At 61.3% G+C, this 14,806-nt stretch overlaps 4 protein-coding genes across 12 annotated transcripts; 2 read left to right on the top strand and 2 right to left on the bottom strand.

Moving 5' to 3' along the window:
• Positions 1-82: 82 nt before the first annotated feature.
• WDR24 (WD repeat domain 24) lies at positions 83-5,499 on the top strand. 3 transcript variants are annotated; one of them, XM_024553141.4, is made up of 9 exons: positions 83-420; positions 734-1,216; positions 2,565-2,742; positions 2,891-3,563; positions 4,078-4,196; positions 4,274-4,395; positions 4,488-4,592; positions 4,676-5,016; positions 5,146-5,499. In XM_024553141.4, exons 2-9 carry the CDS (start codon positions 736-738, stop codon positions 5,497-5,499), a joined length of 2,373 nt encoding a protein of 790 aa, XP_024408909.1. In that variant the 5' UTR covers positions 83-420; positions 734-735. The 3 variants fall into 3 exon arrangements, with proteins under 3 accessions (XP_024408909.1, XP_024408908.3, XP_053783556.1); XM_024553140.3 differs by having other exon boundaries at positions 84-380; XM_053927581.2 differs by lacking the exons at positions 83-420; positions 734-1,216 and adding an exon at positions 1,359-2,197.
• A 288-nt stretch (positions 5,500-5,787) lies between these two features.
• Positions 5,788-7,453, top strand: JMJD8 (jumonji domain containing 8). Of its 2 annotated transcripts, XM_024553145.3 has the most exons (9): positions 5,788-5,920; positions 5,996-6,094; positions 6,290-6,338; positions 6,420-6,516; positions 6,588-6,656; positions 6,752-6,871; positions 6,957-7,024; positions 7,103-7,237; positions 7,316-7,453. In XM_024553145.3, the coding sequence occupies exons 1-9, from the start codon at positions 5,826-5,828 to the stop codon at positions 7,394-7,396; spliced, it is 813 nt and encodes a 270-aa protein (XP_024408913.1). In that variant the 5' UTR covers positions 5,788-5,825; the 3' UTR covers positions 7,397-7,453. The 2 variants fall into 2 exon arrangements, with proteins under 2 accessions (XP_024408913.1, XP_053783573.1); XM_053927598.1 differs by having other exon boundaries at positions 7,103-7,396.
• On the bottom strand, positions 7,444-9,893 carry STUB1 (STIP1 homology and U-box containing protein 1). Of its 3 annotated transcripts, none has more exons than XM_045189692.3 (8): positions 9,575-9,893; positions 9,111-9,140; positions 8,868-9,009; positions 8,613-8,778; positions 8,335-8,422; positions 8,138-8,194; positions 7,926-8,042; positions 7,444-7,854 (listed from the first exon to the last, which is right to left on the bottom strand). In XM_045189692.3, the coding sequence occupies exons 1-8, from the start codon at positions 9,731-9,733 to the stop codon at positions 7,729-7,731; spliced, it is 885 nt and encodes a 294-aa protein (XP_045045627.1). In that variant the 5' UTR covers positions 9,734-9,893; the 3' UTR covers positions 7,444-7,728. The 3 variants fall into 3 exon arrangements, with proteins under 3 accessions (XP_045045627.1, XP_053783570.1, XP_024408911.1); XM_053927595.1 differs by having other exon boundaries at positions 9,111-9,202; positions 9,575-9,707; XM_024553143.3 differs by lacking the exon at positions 9,111-9,140 and having other exon boundaries at positions 8,868-9,066; positions 9,575-9,890.
• A 1,537-nt stretch (positions 9,894-11,430) lies between these two features.
• On the bottom strand, positions 11,431-14,154 carry RHBDL1 (rhomboid like 1). Of its 4 annotated transcripts, none has more exons than XM_053920638.2 (8): positions 13,896-14,154; positions 13,264-13,425; positions 12,841-13,065; positions 12,623-12,771; positions 12,407-12,519; positions 12,231-12,331; positions 12,096-12,156; positions 11,431-11,999 (listed from the first exon to the last, which is right to left on the bottom strand). In XM_053920638.2, the coding sequence occupies exons 1-8, from the start codon at positions 13,932-13,934 to the stop codon at positions 11,728-11,730; spliced, it is 1,122 nt and encodes a 373-aa protein (XP_053776613.1). In that variant the 5' UTR covers positions 13,935-14,154; the 3' UTR covers positions 11,431-11,727. The 4 variants fall into 4 exon arrangements, with proteins under 4 accessions (XP_053776613.1, XP_053776638.1, XP_053776661.1 ...); XM_053920663.2 differs by having other exon boundaries at positions 13,264-13,422; XM_053920686.1 differs by having other exon boundaries at positions 13,248-13,425; positions 13,896-14,012.
• Between the last annotated feature and the right edge of the window lie 652 nt (positions 14,155-14,806).

Here is a 14,806-nt window from a genome sequence, read left to right as displayed (position 1 = left end):
GCCCCGGAACTGTTGCTGTGCGGCCGCCGGCTTCCGGCGAGGAGCTGACCCGAGGAGGACCACTTCCGACGATGGGCGGGAAAGAGACAGGCTGTTTCCGGTGCGTCGGTTCCGGCTCGGCCGGGCAATTTTACTAAATGGTTTGGGTGTTCGCGGAGGAAGAGGATTCTTCGGTTCCTCTGTCCGTGTTACCGCTGCTGCCCCAGGCCATCGCAACTTCGAGCCGCCGGCGTCTGCTGACTCCCGTCCCGCCAGACCCCTCAGGCCCCTTAAACAGCTCGGTCTCGAAGTCCCTCAGGGTCCCCTGCGCCTCTGTCCTTCGGGCCTCCCTAGCCCTTCTGCTTCGTCCCCGAAGACCCCAGCCGACTGTGTGGATGGTGGTAACCACCTCACTTCTCTGTCGGGATTGACTGATTGAAGGTCCAGTGACCGCGTAGATTTGACTGGGGGGGGGGGGGGGGATGGAAAGGAGGCCTGGGCTGGGACTGACCGGGTGGGGTCTTCCCCACAAGTCACAACTGGGACTCACCAGCTTCAGGGCAGCTATAGCACCTTCTGAGCGCCTAGCCAGGGTGGTGGCACTTGCCTGTCAAACTGACTGACTAGCCCAGGTCTAAGCAGTTTTGGGGGTATCCAATCAGGGGGAAGGGCTTGAACTGACAGTCCCCCTGTCCTTATGGGGACCAGGCCAGCCACCTTCACTGACCTCCTCCTGTCTCCACTGCCTGTGCAGCCATGGAGAAGATGTCCCGAGTGACCACAGCCCTGGGCAGCAGTGCACTGACAGGCCACACTATGCACTGCCACCTGGACGCGCCAGCCAACGCCATCAGTGTGTGCCGTGATGCGGCTCAGGTGGTTGTGGCAGGCCGCAGCATCTTCAAGATCTATGCCATTGAGGAAGAACAGTTCGTGGAAAAGTTGAACCTGCGTGTGGGCCGCAAGCCTTCGCTCAATCTGAGCTGCGCTGATGTTGTCTGGCACCAGATGGATGAGAACCTGCTGGCCACAGCAGCCACCAATGGCGTGGTAGTCACGTGGAACCTGGGCCGGCCGTCTCGCAACAAGCAGGACCAATTGTTCACAGAACATAAGCGCACAGTGAACAAAGTCTGCTTCCACCCCTCTGAGGCCCACGTGCTGCTTAGTGGCTCCCAGGATGGCTTCATGAAGTGCTTCGACCTCCGCAGGAAGGACTCTGTCAGCACCTTCTCGGGTGAGGCCCTCAGAGGCAGGTCAGGCAGGTGTGAGTCTTTGAAGGTGGCTGGCCTGTGCAGGAGGTTAAGAAGTGCCGCAAGCATCAAAGGCACTCAGATGTTCTCCCAGGGGTCTACCTGGAGGAGGAACCAGCTGAGTTGAGACTGAAAGAGAGGGTCAAGGGGCAGCAGGGAAGGGACAGAGGCTGGCCTGGTTGAAGCGCGAACAGTAGCTGCAGTGTGGCTGCAGCTCTCATGCACCCTAAGGAACAGCAGGAGTTGAGGTTGGGAATGGGATGAGGAAGAGGGCAGAGCCTGGCAAGCCCACAGCCAACGTGGGTGGTCGAGCAGATGGTGTTTCACTGCTTCCTCTTCCCTTATCTCAGAGCTCCAGGCTGCCTCATTGCAGGAAGTCTGCTGGGATTTCCAAGGTCCTCAGCCCAGGGATGCAGAGGAGGTGGGGTGCACTGCCTGATACCCACCATAGTTCTTTTCCCAGCAGGCCCAGCTCCCTGGCAGGGGTGTTGAGCCAGCTCTCCCTTGTCCACCTTGATGGAACCAAGTGAAGCACAGGGCAGAGGCCTTGGAGAATTGAGGGTGGAGGTCTCTTAAGACAGACCCTGAGCTACCTATGCTGGGGTAAAGCAGCTCACCGCTTTCAAAGGCTCTTGGTGTGGCAGTTTATGGGGGTGAACATGGACCCTCAAAGCCTCCAGTCCTCTTGAGTTGACCGGGAGCTCCAGCTCAAGGTGGAGGGACTGGGCAGAAGCGGGGTACCCTCATCTCTGCCTCCTTCGGGATCCTCAGAACTCCTTGCGGAGTGTGGACAGGGGGCCCAGTGAGGCTCCCGTTCACCCGGTGCTCTGATACCCAGTCCTGAAGCTGGGCCCCAGCTTTGTGCAAGGACTGGCATCAGTGGAAGAATCCAGGGAAAAACGAGGTCCAGGAGTTTGTGTCAGAAACTACCAGATGCCTGGCCCTGGCTGGCATGGCTCACTTGGGTGAGTGAGGTCCTGCAAACTGAGAGGTCGCCAATTCGATTCTCGGTCAGGGCATATGTCCGGGTTGCAGGCCCCATGCTCTGTCCCTGTTGGGGTGCTTGCAGAAGGCAGCCAGTCACATCAATATTCCTCTGCCTCTCTTCCTCCCTCGCTTCCCCTCTCTCTAAAATAAAGTAAAATAAAAATATTTTTTAAAAAAGAAACCACTTGATGTCTGGTGTCCTGCTCCCCAGGCTGTTGTGTCTGTGAGGCCTCTCCTCTCGGAGGGTCCACAGCCACTCCAAGGACCCCTTCCTGGCCACTGTCCCTCCTGGAGTGCCCTGTGGGCTGTCCCCCTCATCTCTCCCCATTGATGTCCTGCCCACAGGCCAGTCTGAGAGCGTGCGGGACGTCCAGTTCAGCATCCGGGACTACTTCACCTTTGCCTCCACCTTTGAGAATGGCAATGTGCAGCTCTGGGATATCCGGCGCCCTGACCGCTGTGAGAGGATGTTCACGGCCCACAATGGGCCTGTCTTCTGCTGCGACTGGCACCCTGAGGACAGGTATGGAGTGGGCTAAGGGCAGGGCCAGCAGGGCGGGAAGGGTGGTGCTCACAGAGGGACTCTCACTGCCTCAAGTCCTGTGAGCCAGCGAGTGGGGGAAGCATCTCATCCTAGGAGAGGAAACTGAAGCTTCATGGGTCTTCCATAGGGGCTGGCTGGCCACAGGTGGGCGTGACAAGATGGTGAAAGTCTGGGACATGACCACGCAGCGCGCCAAGGAGGTGCACTGTGTGCAAACCATCGCCTCAGTGGCCAGAGTCAAATGGCGGCCTGAGTGCCGCCACCACCTGGCCACGTGCTCCATGATGGTGGACCACAACATCTACGTGTGGGATGTGCGCAGGCCCTTTGTGCCTGCAGCCATGTTTGAGGAGCACCGCGACGTCACTACAGGCATCGCCTGGCGCCATCCACATGACCCCTCCTTCCTGCTCTCTGGCTCCAAGGACAGCACACTGTGCCAGCACCTGTTCCGTGATGCCAGCCAGCCTGTTGAGCGTGCCAACCCTGAGGGCCTCTGTTATGGTCTCTTTGGAGACCTGGCCTTTGCCGCCAAGGAAAGCCTGGTGGCCACTGAGTCTGGGCGCAAGCCCTATGCTGGTGATCGGCGCCACCCCATCTTCTTCAAGCGCAAACTGGACCCTGCTGAGCCCTTCGCGGGGCTTGCCTCCAGCGCCCTCAGCGTCTTTGAGATGGAGCCTGGCAGTGGCAGCATGAGCTGGTTTGTGGACACTGCTGAGCGTTATGTTCTGGCCGGCCGGCCACTGGCCGAGCTTTGTGACCACAATTCCAAAGTGGCTCGGGAACTGGGCCGAAACCAGGTAGGTGCGGCTGGGCTGAGGTAGGCTGAGGAGCCATGACCTTGGGGGCAAGATCAAGGGGCTCTTCCAACCGTTGCACCTAGACCCTGTCCTGAGTTCAGTCCGCTGACCCTCACCCACCCCAATAACTGATAACTGAGGGTGCTTAAGACCCCAGAGCCGGGCAAACAGCAGTGCAATCCTGGGGATACAGGTGTGGGGCATCACAGGGCTTAAGCCCCCTGTTCTAGCTTTTCACTTTTAAGGTCCACTCTGTCTCTCATCATCTGCCTGGGACCCCAGACTCATTTCTACATTGGCCAGCTCCCACATCTGCTTCCTTCTGTGCCCTGCAGGACGGGGGCTGGGACTTTTTCTCTTTCCCATGGGCCTCGGGTTCCCTACCTGGGGTAGGTCAGGACATTGGGTCACCGGGGCAGCTGAACGCTGAGAGTTTTGATTCCATCCAGGGTGGGGGACCTGCATGGGGCACCAGGGACCGAGGACCCTGTGAGTGACTGGTGCCCACCCCTAGGTGGCGCAGACATGGACCATGCTACGGATCATCTACTGTAGCCCTGGCCTGGTGTCTACTACCAATCTCAACCACAGCGTGGGCAAGGGCAGCTCCTGTGGCCTGCCACTCATGAACAGGTAGATCCCTGGTGGCAGCTGTCTCGGAGGGTGGGACTGCTGGAGCCTACCCACCTATCAGCCCTCCCTGCCCCCAGTTTCAACCTGAAGGATATGGCCCAAGGACTGGGTAGTGAGACCCGGCTCGACCGCAGCAAGGGCGACACACGGAGCGACACGGTGCTGCTCGATTCCTCAGCCACACTCATCACCAATGAGGGTAGGCTGGAGCGCAGCACAGGACACTGCTGGGAGTGGGGCTGGGGCATCCCAGAGCAAGCCGGCAGTGGAAATCCCTCCCTCCCCCCGCAGATAACGAGGAGACCGAGGGCAGTGATGTGCCTGCTGATTACCTACTGGGCGATGTAGAGGGCGAGGAGGACGAGTTGTATCTGCTGGATCCAGAACACGCACACAGTGAGTGGGGGCTGGGAGGGGCAGAGCCGGGGTGGGGGGGGACCAGAGGCTCATACCTTGCCTTCCTGGCCCCTGCTTCACAGCTGAGGAGCCCGAGTACGTGCTGCCCCAGGAGGCCTTCCCTCTGCGCCATGAGATTGTGGACACGCCGCCGGGCCCTGAACACCTACAGGACAAGGCCGACTCGCCCCACGTGAGCGGCAGTGAGGCAGATGTAGCCTCCCTGGCACCTATGGACTCCTCTTTCTCGCTTATCTCTGTCTCACACGCACTCTACGACAGCCGCCTGCCACCTGACTTCTTCAGCGCCCTTGTGTGTGACATGCTACGCTTTTATGCTGAGCAAGGTGACGTGCAGATGGCCGTATCTGTGCTCATCGTGCTGGGTGATCGTGTACGCAAAGACATCGATGAGCAGACTCAGGTTGGTGATAGGGTGGGGGTGGTCTCCCTGCACACCTGCCTGTGTTTGCACCCAGCACGCTGGGGTGAAACCCCTCAGTGTGCCCACAACCCCGGCCTCCTGTCTCCTCCTCCCTTCCTTCACCACCAGGAGCACTGGTACACGTCCTACATCGACCTGCTGCAGCGCTTCTGCCTCTGGAACGTGTCCAACCAGGTGGTCAAGCTCAGTACCAGCCGTGCCATCAGCTGCCTCAACCAGGCCTCTACCACCCTGCATGTCAACTGCAGCCACTGCAAGCGGCCCATGAGCAGTCGTGGCTGGGTCTGTGACAGGTGCCACCGATGTGCCAGCATGTGTGCAGTCTGCCACCACGTGGTTAAGGGTTTGTTCGTGTGGTGCCAGGGCTGCAGTCACGGGGGGCACCTGCAGCACATCATGAAGTGGCTGGAGGGCAGCTCCCACTGCCCTGCTGGCTGTGGCCACCTGTGCGAGTACTCCTGATCCGCTCATCCGGTGCGGGAGGGAGAAGGCTGGAGCTTGTGAACCAAATAAAGGAAGTGGAGCCGCAGTATGAGGCTGCCTGTCACCCGGTCGGTAGCGCCGCAGGTTGCCCAGTTCTCACCATTGGGCGACTCTGGTGGGCGGGGAGGCAGTGTACCCATGAGAGCTGGCAGAAGTCACCAGTATCTGCGTCGTCTTTGCTGTGCTTTCCGGAAATCGCGTCTTTTAGCAGGCGGGCCAAATGAGGCGGCTTCCGGGAGTCGTACTAGTGCCCGGGCTGTTGCCACGACGACAGAGCCCCCATCGTGCCTTGCGGCCACGGGCTCATGGCGCCGAAGGCGCGTCCTCTCTTGCTGCTTGTGCTCTGGATGCTGCCGGCTCCTGCCCAGCCCGGCCCCGGAAATGAGAACGATGGAGGGTGGTGAGCAGCGCCGGGCAACCGGGGGTGGGGGAGCACTGCTGGATGGTCCGGGTCGTTGACTGGCTGTACCCACAGGCAGCGGCGCGGAGCCGGGGCGCCGGCGGCCGTAGCGGAAGAAGAGCGTTGCACAGTAGAGCGCCGGGCTGACCTCAGCTACGCCGAGTTCATGCAGCAGTACGTGAGCCCTCCCATACTGCCACACCTCCCACGCCCCAAAACCTGTCGAGGTGCTCCGTCACCCTGAATCAATGCTGTCATGCCTTTGTTTGCCTGCCGCCCACCGAGTCTTCCCGACGACCTCCTCCTCGAGTGAACGCTTGGGGGCGGCAGCGGGTGAGACCCGACCGTGAATTCTACCCTTTCTTCCAGCTACGCCTTCTCCAGACCTGTCATTCTGCTGGGGCTGACGGACAATTCAGTGAGTGCTTGTTACCCTCTGGCCAAATTTTGCCCCTGTGGGGACAGGCCCTTAAGTCCTCTTTCCCCCACTCCCCCATAGAGGTTCCGGGCTCTGTGTTCCCGCGAAAGGCTGCTGGCCTCATTTGGGAACAACGTGGTACGCCTGAGCACCGCCAATACTTACTCCTACCAGAAAGGTGAGCTGCCCCATCTCCCCGCCTGGCCTGGAGGCGGCATCGATCAGTCCTGACCAGCCCTTTTCCTGCAGTGGACGTACGCTTCCAGGAGTATGTGGAGCAGCTGCTGCACCCCCAGGATCCTACCTCCCTGGGCAATGGTGAGGACTTGGGTTGGTGGCAGTAGGGCGGGAAGGGCACTTGGGAGTGCTCAGGTGCTGGGACCCCTGCACTCTCCTGTCTTCTCTCCTGGCAGATACCCTGTACTTCTTTGGGGACAACAATTTCACTGAATGGGCGTCACTCTTTCGGCACTACATTCCACCCCCATTCAGTCTGCTGGGTACCACTCCTGCTTACAGCTTTGGGATCGCAGGTGGGTGCTTTTAGGGCCCAGGGGTTTGGGGGATGGGGATTGCACCTTCCGTTGTGTCACCAGCTGCTCATAAATGACCCCATAGGGACCGGCTCTGGGGTGCCCTTCCACTGGCACGGGCCTGGCTTCTCAGAAGTGATCTACGGACGCAAGGTCAGCCCAGGGTGGTGGCTGAGAGTTGGGGCTCAGTGATCACAACCCAAAGAGTAACCTTGCTGCTCCTGCCCCTAGCGCTGGTTCCTGTATCCCCCTGAGAAGACACCTGAGTTCCACCCCAACAAGACAACTCTGGCCTGGCTCCAGGATACCTACCCCACCCTGACACCATCTACACGGCCCTTGGAGTGCACCATCCAGGCTGGCGAGGTCAGTGGCTGGCAGGAGGGAGTCAGCCTGAGTTGGACTGAGGACCCTTTACTAATCCCTGCGCCCCACCCCATCCAGGTTCTGTATTTCCCTGACCGATGGTGGCATGCCACACTCAACCTCGACACCAGTGTTTTCATCTCTACCTTCCTCAGCTAGCCAGAGCGGGCAGCTGGCGAGCCCAATCGCACACCAGCACACACCCCTAAACTGCTCACAGGTTTTATTACTGGGACAGTGGGGGCAGCAGCAGCCTCAGCCCAAACCACCCTAGCCTGCTATTTCCGGCCCAGAAGGGGGGGGGCGGGGGGAGAGGGGGTGGGAGCGCTCATAGCCTACCAGCAGAACCGATGGAAGATAGGACAGGGACACCAGAGCAGGGATCCAGGTACACAAACTGTGTACAGGGGCTGGGGGGCTCCTGCCCCAAGGCTCTCCCAGGCCAGGGTGCCAGGCAGTGTGGGATGGTTGGCCCTCCCACTTGCCCTGCCTCAGTAGTCCTCCACCCAGCCATTCTCAGAGATGAACGCATCGATGACCTCTTTCATGGCCAGGTTGGGGATGAGCTGTTCCTGGGTCAGAGGGCTCCGGGTCACAGGGTCAAAGTGGCCCACACGCTGCAGTGACAACAGGATCAGAAGGTGCTTGGTGGGCCCGGGCCCTGCCCCCAGCGCCCATGGGCCCTCACCTGCAGGTGCTCCTCAATGTCCTTTCGGTCATAGGTGATGCCACTAGGTGTGATGCACGGCTCCCGCATCAACTCAAAGCTGATTTTGCCACACAGATAGTCAGGGATATCTCGCTTCTGCATTACATGGGGTGAAGACAGGGATCAGGAAGGGGACACCACTCCAGTTCCTACTGCTTGCAGGCCCCAGGCCCAGAGAACAGACAACTCACCTTTCTCTTCTCATCTACCTGGGAGAAGAGCTCATCCATGTCTGCTAAGTACTTGTCCTGCGAAGAACCAAGCAGCCATGCATGGGCCAGACATCCCGCCTCCCTTCCCCAGTCACAGACCCTACAGAAGCCAGGGACACCCTCATGTCTCGTGCACGCAAACACACAGACCCACACACGGGCTGGGGCACCCTCACGTGCTTGGCCTCGATGCAGGCCTGCTGGGCCCGGATGTGGCCATCATCCTCATCACCCTCGTGGTTCCGCTGACACTCTTCCAGTTCCCTGGAGGTTTGACCAGGAGCTGGTCAGAGACAGGTCTGGCCAGGAAAAGTCAGACTCCATCCCAACCTCAAGCTTGTTCAAGCTTTGTTTCCCTGGGGTTGGCCTTCAATAAACACTTGTGTTCGTGACTTAAAGTGGTGACTTGGGCAGGGGGGAGGTGGTGTTCTTAGAGGTTGCCACCACAACCCACCTCTCACGCTCAGCCACAATGAGTCGTGTGAGGTAGGAGTGCAGCTCGTTCTCCTGGTGAATGCGCCGCTCCTCGATGCTGTTCCAGCGCTTCTTTTTGGCAATGCGCAGAGCACTGGGGATGTCGTCCCCAAAGTTGAGCCGCTGCTCCTTAGCTAGATTGTAGGCTGAGGGAACAGAGGCTCCAGGTCACCTTCTGGCCAGTCTACCTGTCTAGTCCCAGGTACCCCAATAACCAGTCAGCTTGTAGGCCTACCTCGCTGCAGGTTGGCAATCGCCTCATCGTAGCTCTCCATCTCCAACTGGCACTGCCCCAGGAAGAAGTGTGCCTTCACGGACTGCCCGTCCAGCTCCAGGGCACGCCGGCAGTCAGCCAGGGCCTGCTCGTGCTGCTGCATCTTCAGGTAGCACAGTGCCCGGTTGGTGTAATACACTGCCACCAGGGGATTCCGGGTCTGGGCACCAAGGCAGGCCAGTCAGCATGAGGGAATGAACTCACCTGCCTCCTCTGTCCCAGGCCCTGTCCTGGCTTGGGGTCCATGGTTGAAGTCAAAGACATTAGAGATTTTACAGCTTCAAAGCCTCTGAACCCTGAGGATGGGTGGAGGATGGTGTCCTGGCCCTGATGCCTGCCTGCGCCCTCTCGACTCCAGTAAGTTTTGTAAAGGTAAGTTTCCCAGACTTGTGGAGATCAGCTTTTGGACCTGGGCCTCCCGGGCCCTGCTGGCCTCAAGGGCCCTTAAGCTCCCACCCGTCGTAATTCTCCGGGAACCAGCACTAGGTTCAAGAATCGCGGCCTCAGCATCCTTGAAACGAAACCATCACTGAGTCCTGGGAGCCCAAGAGCCCTTCCCCCGTTGGAGCCAAAACCCACCGAAGGTTCCACAAGAGCGTGGCCGGGCAGGCCCCACCCCCTCCCCTGGCCCAGATGCCGGTTCCCTCCCCCGGCACAGGTACACTCACGATGGCGCGGCCGTAGCAGGCCGCCGCCTCCGGATACTTGCGGCCCACGAAGAGCCGGTTGCCCTGCTCCTTGAGCTCCTGCGCACTCGGGCTCTTCTCCGGGCTTCCGCCAGCGGCGCCCAGCCGCGCGCCGCCCTCCTTCTCCTCTTTGCCCTTCATGGCGCCGCGCGGCACAGCCTGGGCTCCGCTCCCAGACTCCGCTCCCGGCCCGTCCTACGCCCGCAGCACAAGCCCGCAGCCCGAGCCCGCGATCCGCTCGCTCGGGGCCCGGTCCAGCGACCCGCCACCGGAACTTCCGGCCGCGTGGGGCGGAGTAAGCGGGACCGACAGACACAAGTAGGTGGGCGAGGCCGCGCTTGCGCCCCACGCTCCGCGGGGCGGGGCTGACGGACTTGAGGGCTGGGGCAACACTAACCACAACTAGGTAGTCTGGAGAAGCTCCCAGGGCTGCCCCAGGCAGCTCTGCCCCTCGCTTTAGGGAGGTGCCCTTCCAGAAGTCGGCCCCGCCCGCGCCCCGTGGCCTCCCACGCCCACCCAAGGCCCCGCCCAAGAGGGCTGGAGCCGTTGGGCGGCCAGTCTGGCGGGCCGTGGGCAGGTGCTGTGGGCTGGCACGGGCCTCCAGTGGCAACTGGAAGCCCTGGGCGGACAGTAGGGCGGTGGGGGCATCGGTAGGGCGGGCCTACGGTCACCGCCCTGCCCCAGGTATGGAGAGGATTTGCACGAAGTCATCGAGGGCTGAGCACCGAAAAGCACGTGACACCAGACGAGATGAAACGGCAGCTGGCTTGGAAGCTGGCGGACGAGGGGCTTCCACATAGGAGGTGGAACCTCAGCCGGCTGACCCGCCCCCTGGTTTTGGGGGTGGCCCCTTGCGCTATGGGGTGGGGCTTTCTCCTGGGGGTGGTTCCTCGTTTGTGGGGCAGGCCCCCTTGTCGAACGAAGTCCACCACCAGTGACCACCCCCGCCTAACCCAAGTCTGCTGCAGAGGGGCCGCAGTGAGGAGAGCTGATGACATGGGTGTGGTGGACAGGACATGTTAGTGTCACTGTGATATGAACCAATGACCATGTCGGTGACACAGAGGGTCACTGGGAATGGCATGCCACACTGAAGTGGTTCTGATACTGGCAGGGTCTGAGAGCTGGTCCGTCACTTATTCCAGCAGTCCTCGCTGTTGCAACGTCTGAGGTGGTGGCCTTCATGTCTGATGAGGCAGTGCCAGGCCTGCCAGGCCTGCATTATATTCTCAGGTACTACATGTTGGTACCTGGGCCAGGTGCAGGGCATGCCACAGCCCTGAGCTGAGGTGAGGGGACTGTTGGTGGGCCAGGAGGATATCCAGGACTCCAATAGGGTGGAGTGTGCAGATCTGTCCCAGAGGGCAGAGTGGCCAGTACCCTGGGCCCCAAACTCCCTGTGCCCTTTCTTAGGCAGTGGGTTAGGATGGTGCACCCCTCCCCGAGTGGCAACAGCACGATGGACCTGGGCTGTGGAGCACAGGCTGTGCCCCAGCCTGCTCCCTGACCTCAGCCCTAGCCCAGCCACCCCTGAGAATACCAGGCCAGCCAAGAAGTGCAGGACCCAGGCCAACTGAACTTGGCTGTGGCCTGTCCACCTACCATGTGACTGTCAGAGCTCAATAAATGCTTGCTGGACTCACTGGACTATAAGGTTCACAGCCCCTCCCAAGGGGCTCCCACCTCCCCCCACAGACACACCTCATACAGGTGCAGAGGAGCAAGGAGGAATCTAGGATGCCCACATGAAGAGAAGAGCCCTCATAGTCTGCTTGGTGAGTTGGGGGGTAGGCCAGACCAGCCCCCAGAGCCCCGATACAGCCACTTGGTGCTGTGTAAAATATTTATTTATTCTCCAAAATGGCTCAGACTGCAAGTCCTGGGGGGAAAGGCCAGGATAGGGTCACCTCTGAGGCCACCCTTGGGACCTCTACTGCCCCGTCAGTTAGGACTGGCTCAGCAGTCCTAACCCCCACCCAGGCCTGGCAGGGGGGCCAGAGCTGGTGTAAGGCTTGGCCTGGACTCAGCAGGCCACAGGGGCCACCTGCCCTCATGGAGAAGCAGTCTTGAGACATACATTCACAGAAGGTGGACATGCAGGCCATGCCCTAGCCCATGAGGCCCCCAGGAACCCCTCAGGGTGGTGGGGGGATGTGGGCGCCCAGCAGGTCATAGGCGAAGATATTCCAGAAGATGGCGAAGAGCAGGAAGGTGCCATAGGCAAGCAGCACCACCCACCAGCCGCACTGGTCCCGGAGGCGCTCCTCATAGCTGCGCAGGATGGTCAGGCCCATGCTGACCCCCACCACTGCACCAGCCAGGTGCGCCATGAAGCTGGGCTGTGGGCCCGAGGCAGGCAGTGGTGGGGAGAAGCGCAGCCACACAGCCCGGCCCACCTCGGAGCTCACTGCAGAGGGAGTTGGCACATGGGAGGTGCCCTGGCCCTGTACTCAGCTCTCCCTCCTTCCCTCCCCCTGCCCTGACACCCTTCGCCCCTACTTACTGCACACCAGGGCCAGCACCATTCTCAGCAGCTTGTAGGGACACCTCATCCCAGCCCAGTTCTGATGGGGCATGAGACAGGCCATGAGGTGAGCCTTGTGGGCCCCTCCCACACCCGCCCGGGCTGTTCCATTACCATGACGACATTGGCCAGGTGTGCCGAGCACAGGGCGTAGACTCCGCCAGAGCCCCCCACCACGGGGGCCCGCATATCAGTAATGGAGACAGTCAGGGAACCTGTGTGAAGCAAGGGGACAGCTATGAGGGTGAGGCCTGTCAGTGAGGTGGCCAGGGGCTATGCACCTGCCTCACCTGCCAGCACGCCAGCCAGGTAGAGCAGGCTGATGCGGAGCAGGCCGTGCACCATCTCCAGGGGCACCCCAATCATTAGCTGTAGGAGTGCGTTGAACCCCAGCTGCTCCAGCCTGGCCATGTGGGGGCAAATGGGTATGAGGGGTGGGAACAGCCATCAGGCCCCCAGCCACAGCCACTTTTAAGTTGGGGTGCCAGAAGTGTGCCCTCACTCACCCGACGTGCATGAACATGTAGGTGAGGAAGCGCCAGGCCCGGGCTCGGTGGCCAGGGTGGTATACAAGGGGGCTCTTCATGTACTCAGGGTGGTAGGTCTGCAGCACCCACTTGTTGAGGCGGGCCCCATAGCACAGGAACACGATGATCTAAGAGAGAAGGGCATTAGCGCTGGGCCGGGCCAGGGACATGGGTGGTGGACAGGCGGGCAGGCTCACCTGGGCCAGGGTGACGGAGGCCATAAACACAGGGGGTGGGCAGCTTCGGTGCCGGTAGAAGTACCAATGGCGATCCACCTCTCGGGGCAAGATCTCGTAGGCCACGTAGCGCACAAACCGCTTATAGACACCCAGGCCTGGCTCATCTAGCATCCCGTCCCGGGGCAGCGCCCGCTGTCCATTGGCGATGGCCCGTTTAAAGCTGCTGGAGCGCTTGCTGCTGATCTGGGGGGCGGGGGACATCACACCACCCTCATGACCTCCACGCCCGCCTGCTCTGCCCAGCTCCTCACAGGGTCTGAGGCCCTGCCCAGTGGGAAAGGGAGGGAAGAGGAGCCACCTGCCCACCCAACTCTGGCCAGGGCACTATGCTGGCCAAGTGCTGGGGCCCCCACCCTGCTGCCTACCCACTGTAGCACTGACCAGGTCCACCAGCTCCTGGTAGCAGACCTGGCCCCGCTCGTTGCTCTGGGCCAGGGCCACCAGCATGTCCAGCTTGGCTGGATCCAGGGGTAGCTCATGGCTGTGCACCAAGCCAGTGAAGGTGTCCGCACCGATGAAGCCTGTGTTCTCAGGGTCCAGCTGCTGGGGTGGGGGGTGGGGGGGTGGGAGGTGGCGCTGGCCAAGGCCTGAGGGCGGACCGAGCCCACAGACCTAAGGGCTGCGGCAGGCCAGCTGGAAGAAGCAGTCTCCCAACACCCTTGGGCTAAATCCCTGTGCCCACATGGTTCTAGGAGCTGCCAGGGACCGGTGCCTGGGTCCCAAGCCTCCAGTGGGCTCCCTACCTCTTTTTGGCCCTGCCCATCCTGAAAGGGTAGGGCTATGGTCTGAGGACAGTCACCCTCCCTCCTGCTCCTCCCCAGGCGTCCTGGCCTGGCTCACCCTCTCCTGGGGGGTCTCAGGCTGCGGGCCAAGGTCATGCAGGAAGGGGTTTGAGGAGTGGACATGAGCGGGGGGGACTGGGCTGGGGCTCTGCGAGATCAATTTTCTCAGCCGAACCCAAAGGCGGAGGGGCGCGGCAGGGGCGGTGCCGGCGCCCCTCTTCCCCAACGCACCTGCTCCTGTATAAGCTGCAGCAGCGAGCTTCTGTCCATAGAGCCGGGGCCGGGGGCCGGGGTCGACGGCCACGGCCGGGAGGGGCTGCTCTGCGGATGACTCCGCTCCGCCCCGGCCCGTGCGCTCCGCCCGCTCCGCCTGGTGCCGCGTCACGGAGCCGCCCGCCCCCGCCGCACGCGTGGCCGAAACACAGGCGTGCCCTGCACGCGGACAGACGCACTCCCAGGTTGGGGACAGATCAACCAGAGCGCCCTGTCCCACTCGCCTACTCACCGCACCCCAGTTCCCCCAACCCTGACTCCCTCCCTGGCGGCATAGCTGCTCCTCCTGAAGGGACAGCAGCTGGAAAACAGCCACAGGCAGCACACAAGCCTCTCCTGCGCACGCCCCTTCTTCTGGAGTTGAGGCTGCAACACCCACGCCATCTCTTTGGGGAAGCCCCTGCCTGCCAGACATGCTGGTCCATCAGCGGTTGGGCAGCTAAAAAGGCACCAGGGCCCCACCTATGGGTGCCAAGGCCAACAGGGCAATTGGCCAAGGGTGGAGGAGGTTCCTCCAGCCACAATGCTGGACAGTGGCAGTGGAGGATACAGCCCCAGGAAGGCACTGTGGGGCCTAGGCAGAACCCAAGGGGCAAGGCTGCAGCTGAGATAGGAAGGGGCCCTATTTCCTGGGGTGAGCAGGTAGACCCCTTCAACAGAGGTTACAGGCTAGGGATGTTACCACAGCGACCCTTTGAAGGGCCACTCAGAAGCCCAGAACCATGGAGCCATTAACCCTGGCAGCTGAGCCTCAGGAGGACAGAGGCCCAACGAGCAAGAAAAACACCTTAGGAGCCGTGACGATGGCAGGATGTTGGAATTAGCACTTCCGAAGCCTGACCCCAGACCTTTCACCCCTATAAGGTACG

The sequence above is a fragment of the Desmodus rotundus genome, chromosome 1, assembly GCF_022682495.2.
Source record: "Desmodus rotundus isolate HL8 chromosome 1, HLdesRot8A.1, whole genome shotgun sequence".
Classification (NCBI taxonomy): Eukaryota; Metazoa; Chordata; class Mammalia; order Chiroptera; family Phyllostomidae; genus Desmodus; species Desmodus rotundus.
The sequence above is the reverse complement of the archived record's forward strand: the minus strand, read 5'-3'. Positions and strand labels throughout refer to the sequence as shown.

Bases quoted from the DNA above. Each gene is read 5' to 3' on its own strand.
- WDR24 (XM_024553141.4), top strand. From the start codon at position 736: ATGGAGAAGATGTCCCGAGTGACCACAGCCCTGGGCAGCAGTGCACTG. The intron at 1,217-2,564 runs GTGAGGCCCTCA...TCCTGCCCACAG, and splicing joins CTCTGTCAGCACCTTCTCGG to GCCAGTCTGAGAGCGTGCGG. The intron at 2,743-2,890 runs GTATGGAGTGGG...GGTCTTCCATAG, and splicing joins GACTGGCACCCTGAGGACAG to GGGCTGGCTGGCCACAGGTG.
- JMJD8 (XM_053927598.1), top strand. From the start codon at position 5,826: ATGGCGCCGAAGGCGCGTCCTCTCTTGCTGCTTGTGCTCTGGATGCTG. The intron at 6,339-6,419 runs GTGAGTGCTTGT...ACTCCCCCATAG, and splicing joins TGGGGCTGACGGACAATTCA to AGGTTCCGGGCTCTGTGTTC. The intron at 6,872-6,956 runs GTGGGTGCTTTT...ATGACCCCATAG, and splicing joins TTACAGCTTTGGGATCGCAG to GGACCGGCTCTGGGGTGCCC.
- STUB1 (XM_024553143.3), bottom strand. From the start codon at position 9,733: ATGAAGGGCAAAGAGGAGAAGGAGGGCGGCGCGCGGCTGGGCGCCGCT. The intron at 8,423-8,612 runs GTGGGTTGTGGT...TCAAACCTCCAG, and splicing joins ATTGTGGCTGAGCGTGAGAG to GGAACTGGAAGAGTGTCAGC. The intron at 8,043-8,137 runs GTGAGTTGTCTG...CATGTAATGCAG, and splicing joins AGGTAGATGAGAAGAGAAAG to AAGCGAGATATCCCTGACTA.
- RHBDL1 (XM_053920638.2), bottom strand. From the start codon at position 13,934: ATGGACAGAAGCTCGCTGCTGCAGCTTATACAGGAGCAG. The intron at 12,520-12,622 runs GTGAGTGAGGGC...CCACATGGCCAG, and splicing joins TACATGTTCATGCACGTCGG to GCTGGAGCAGCTGGGGTTCA. The intron at 12,157-12,230 runs GTAATGGAACAG...ATGCCCCATCAG, and splicing joins ACCTGGCCAATGTCGTCATG to AACTGGGCTGGGATGAGGTG.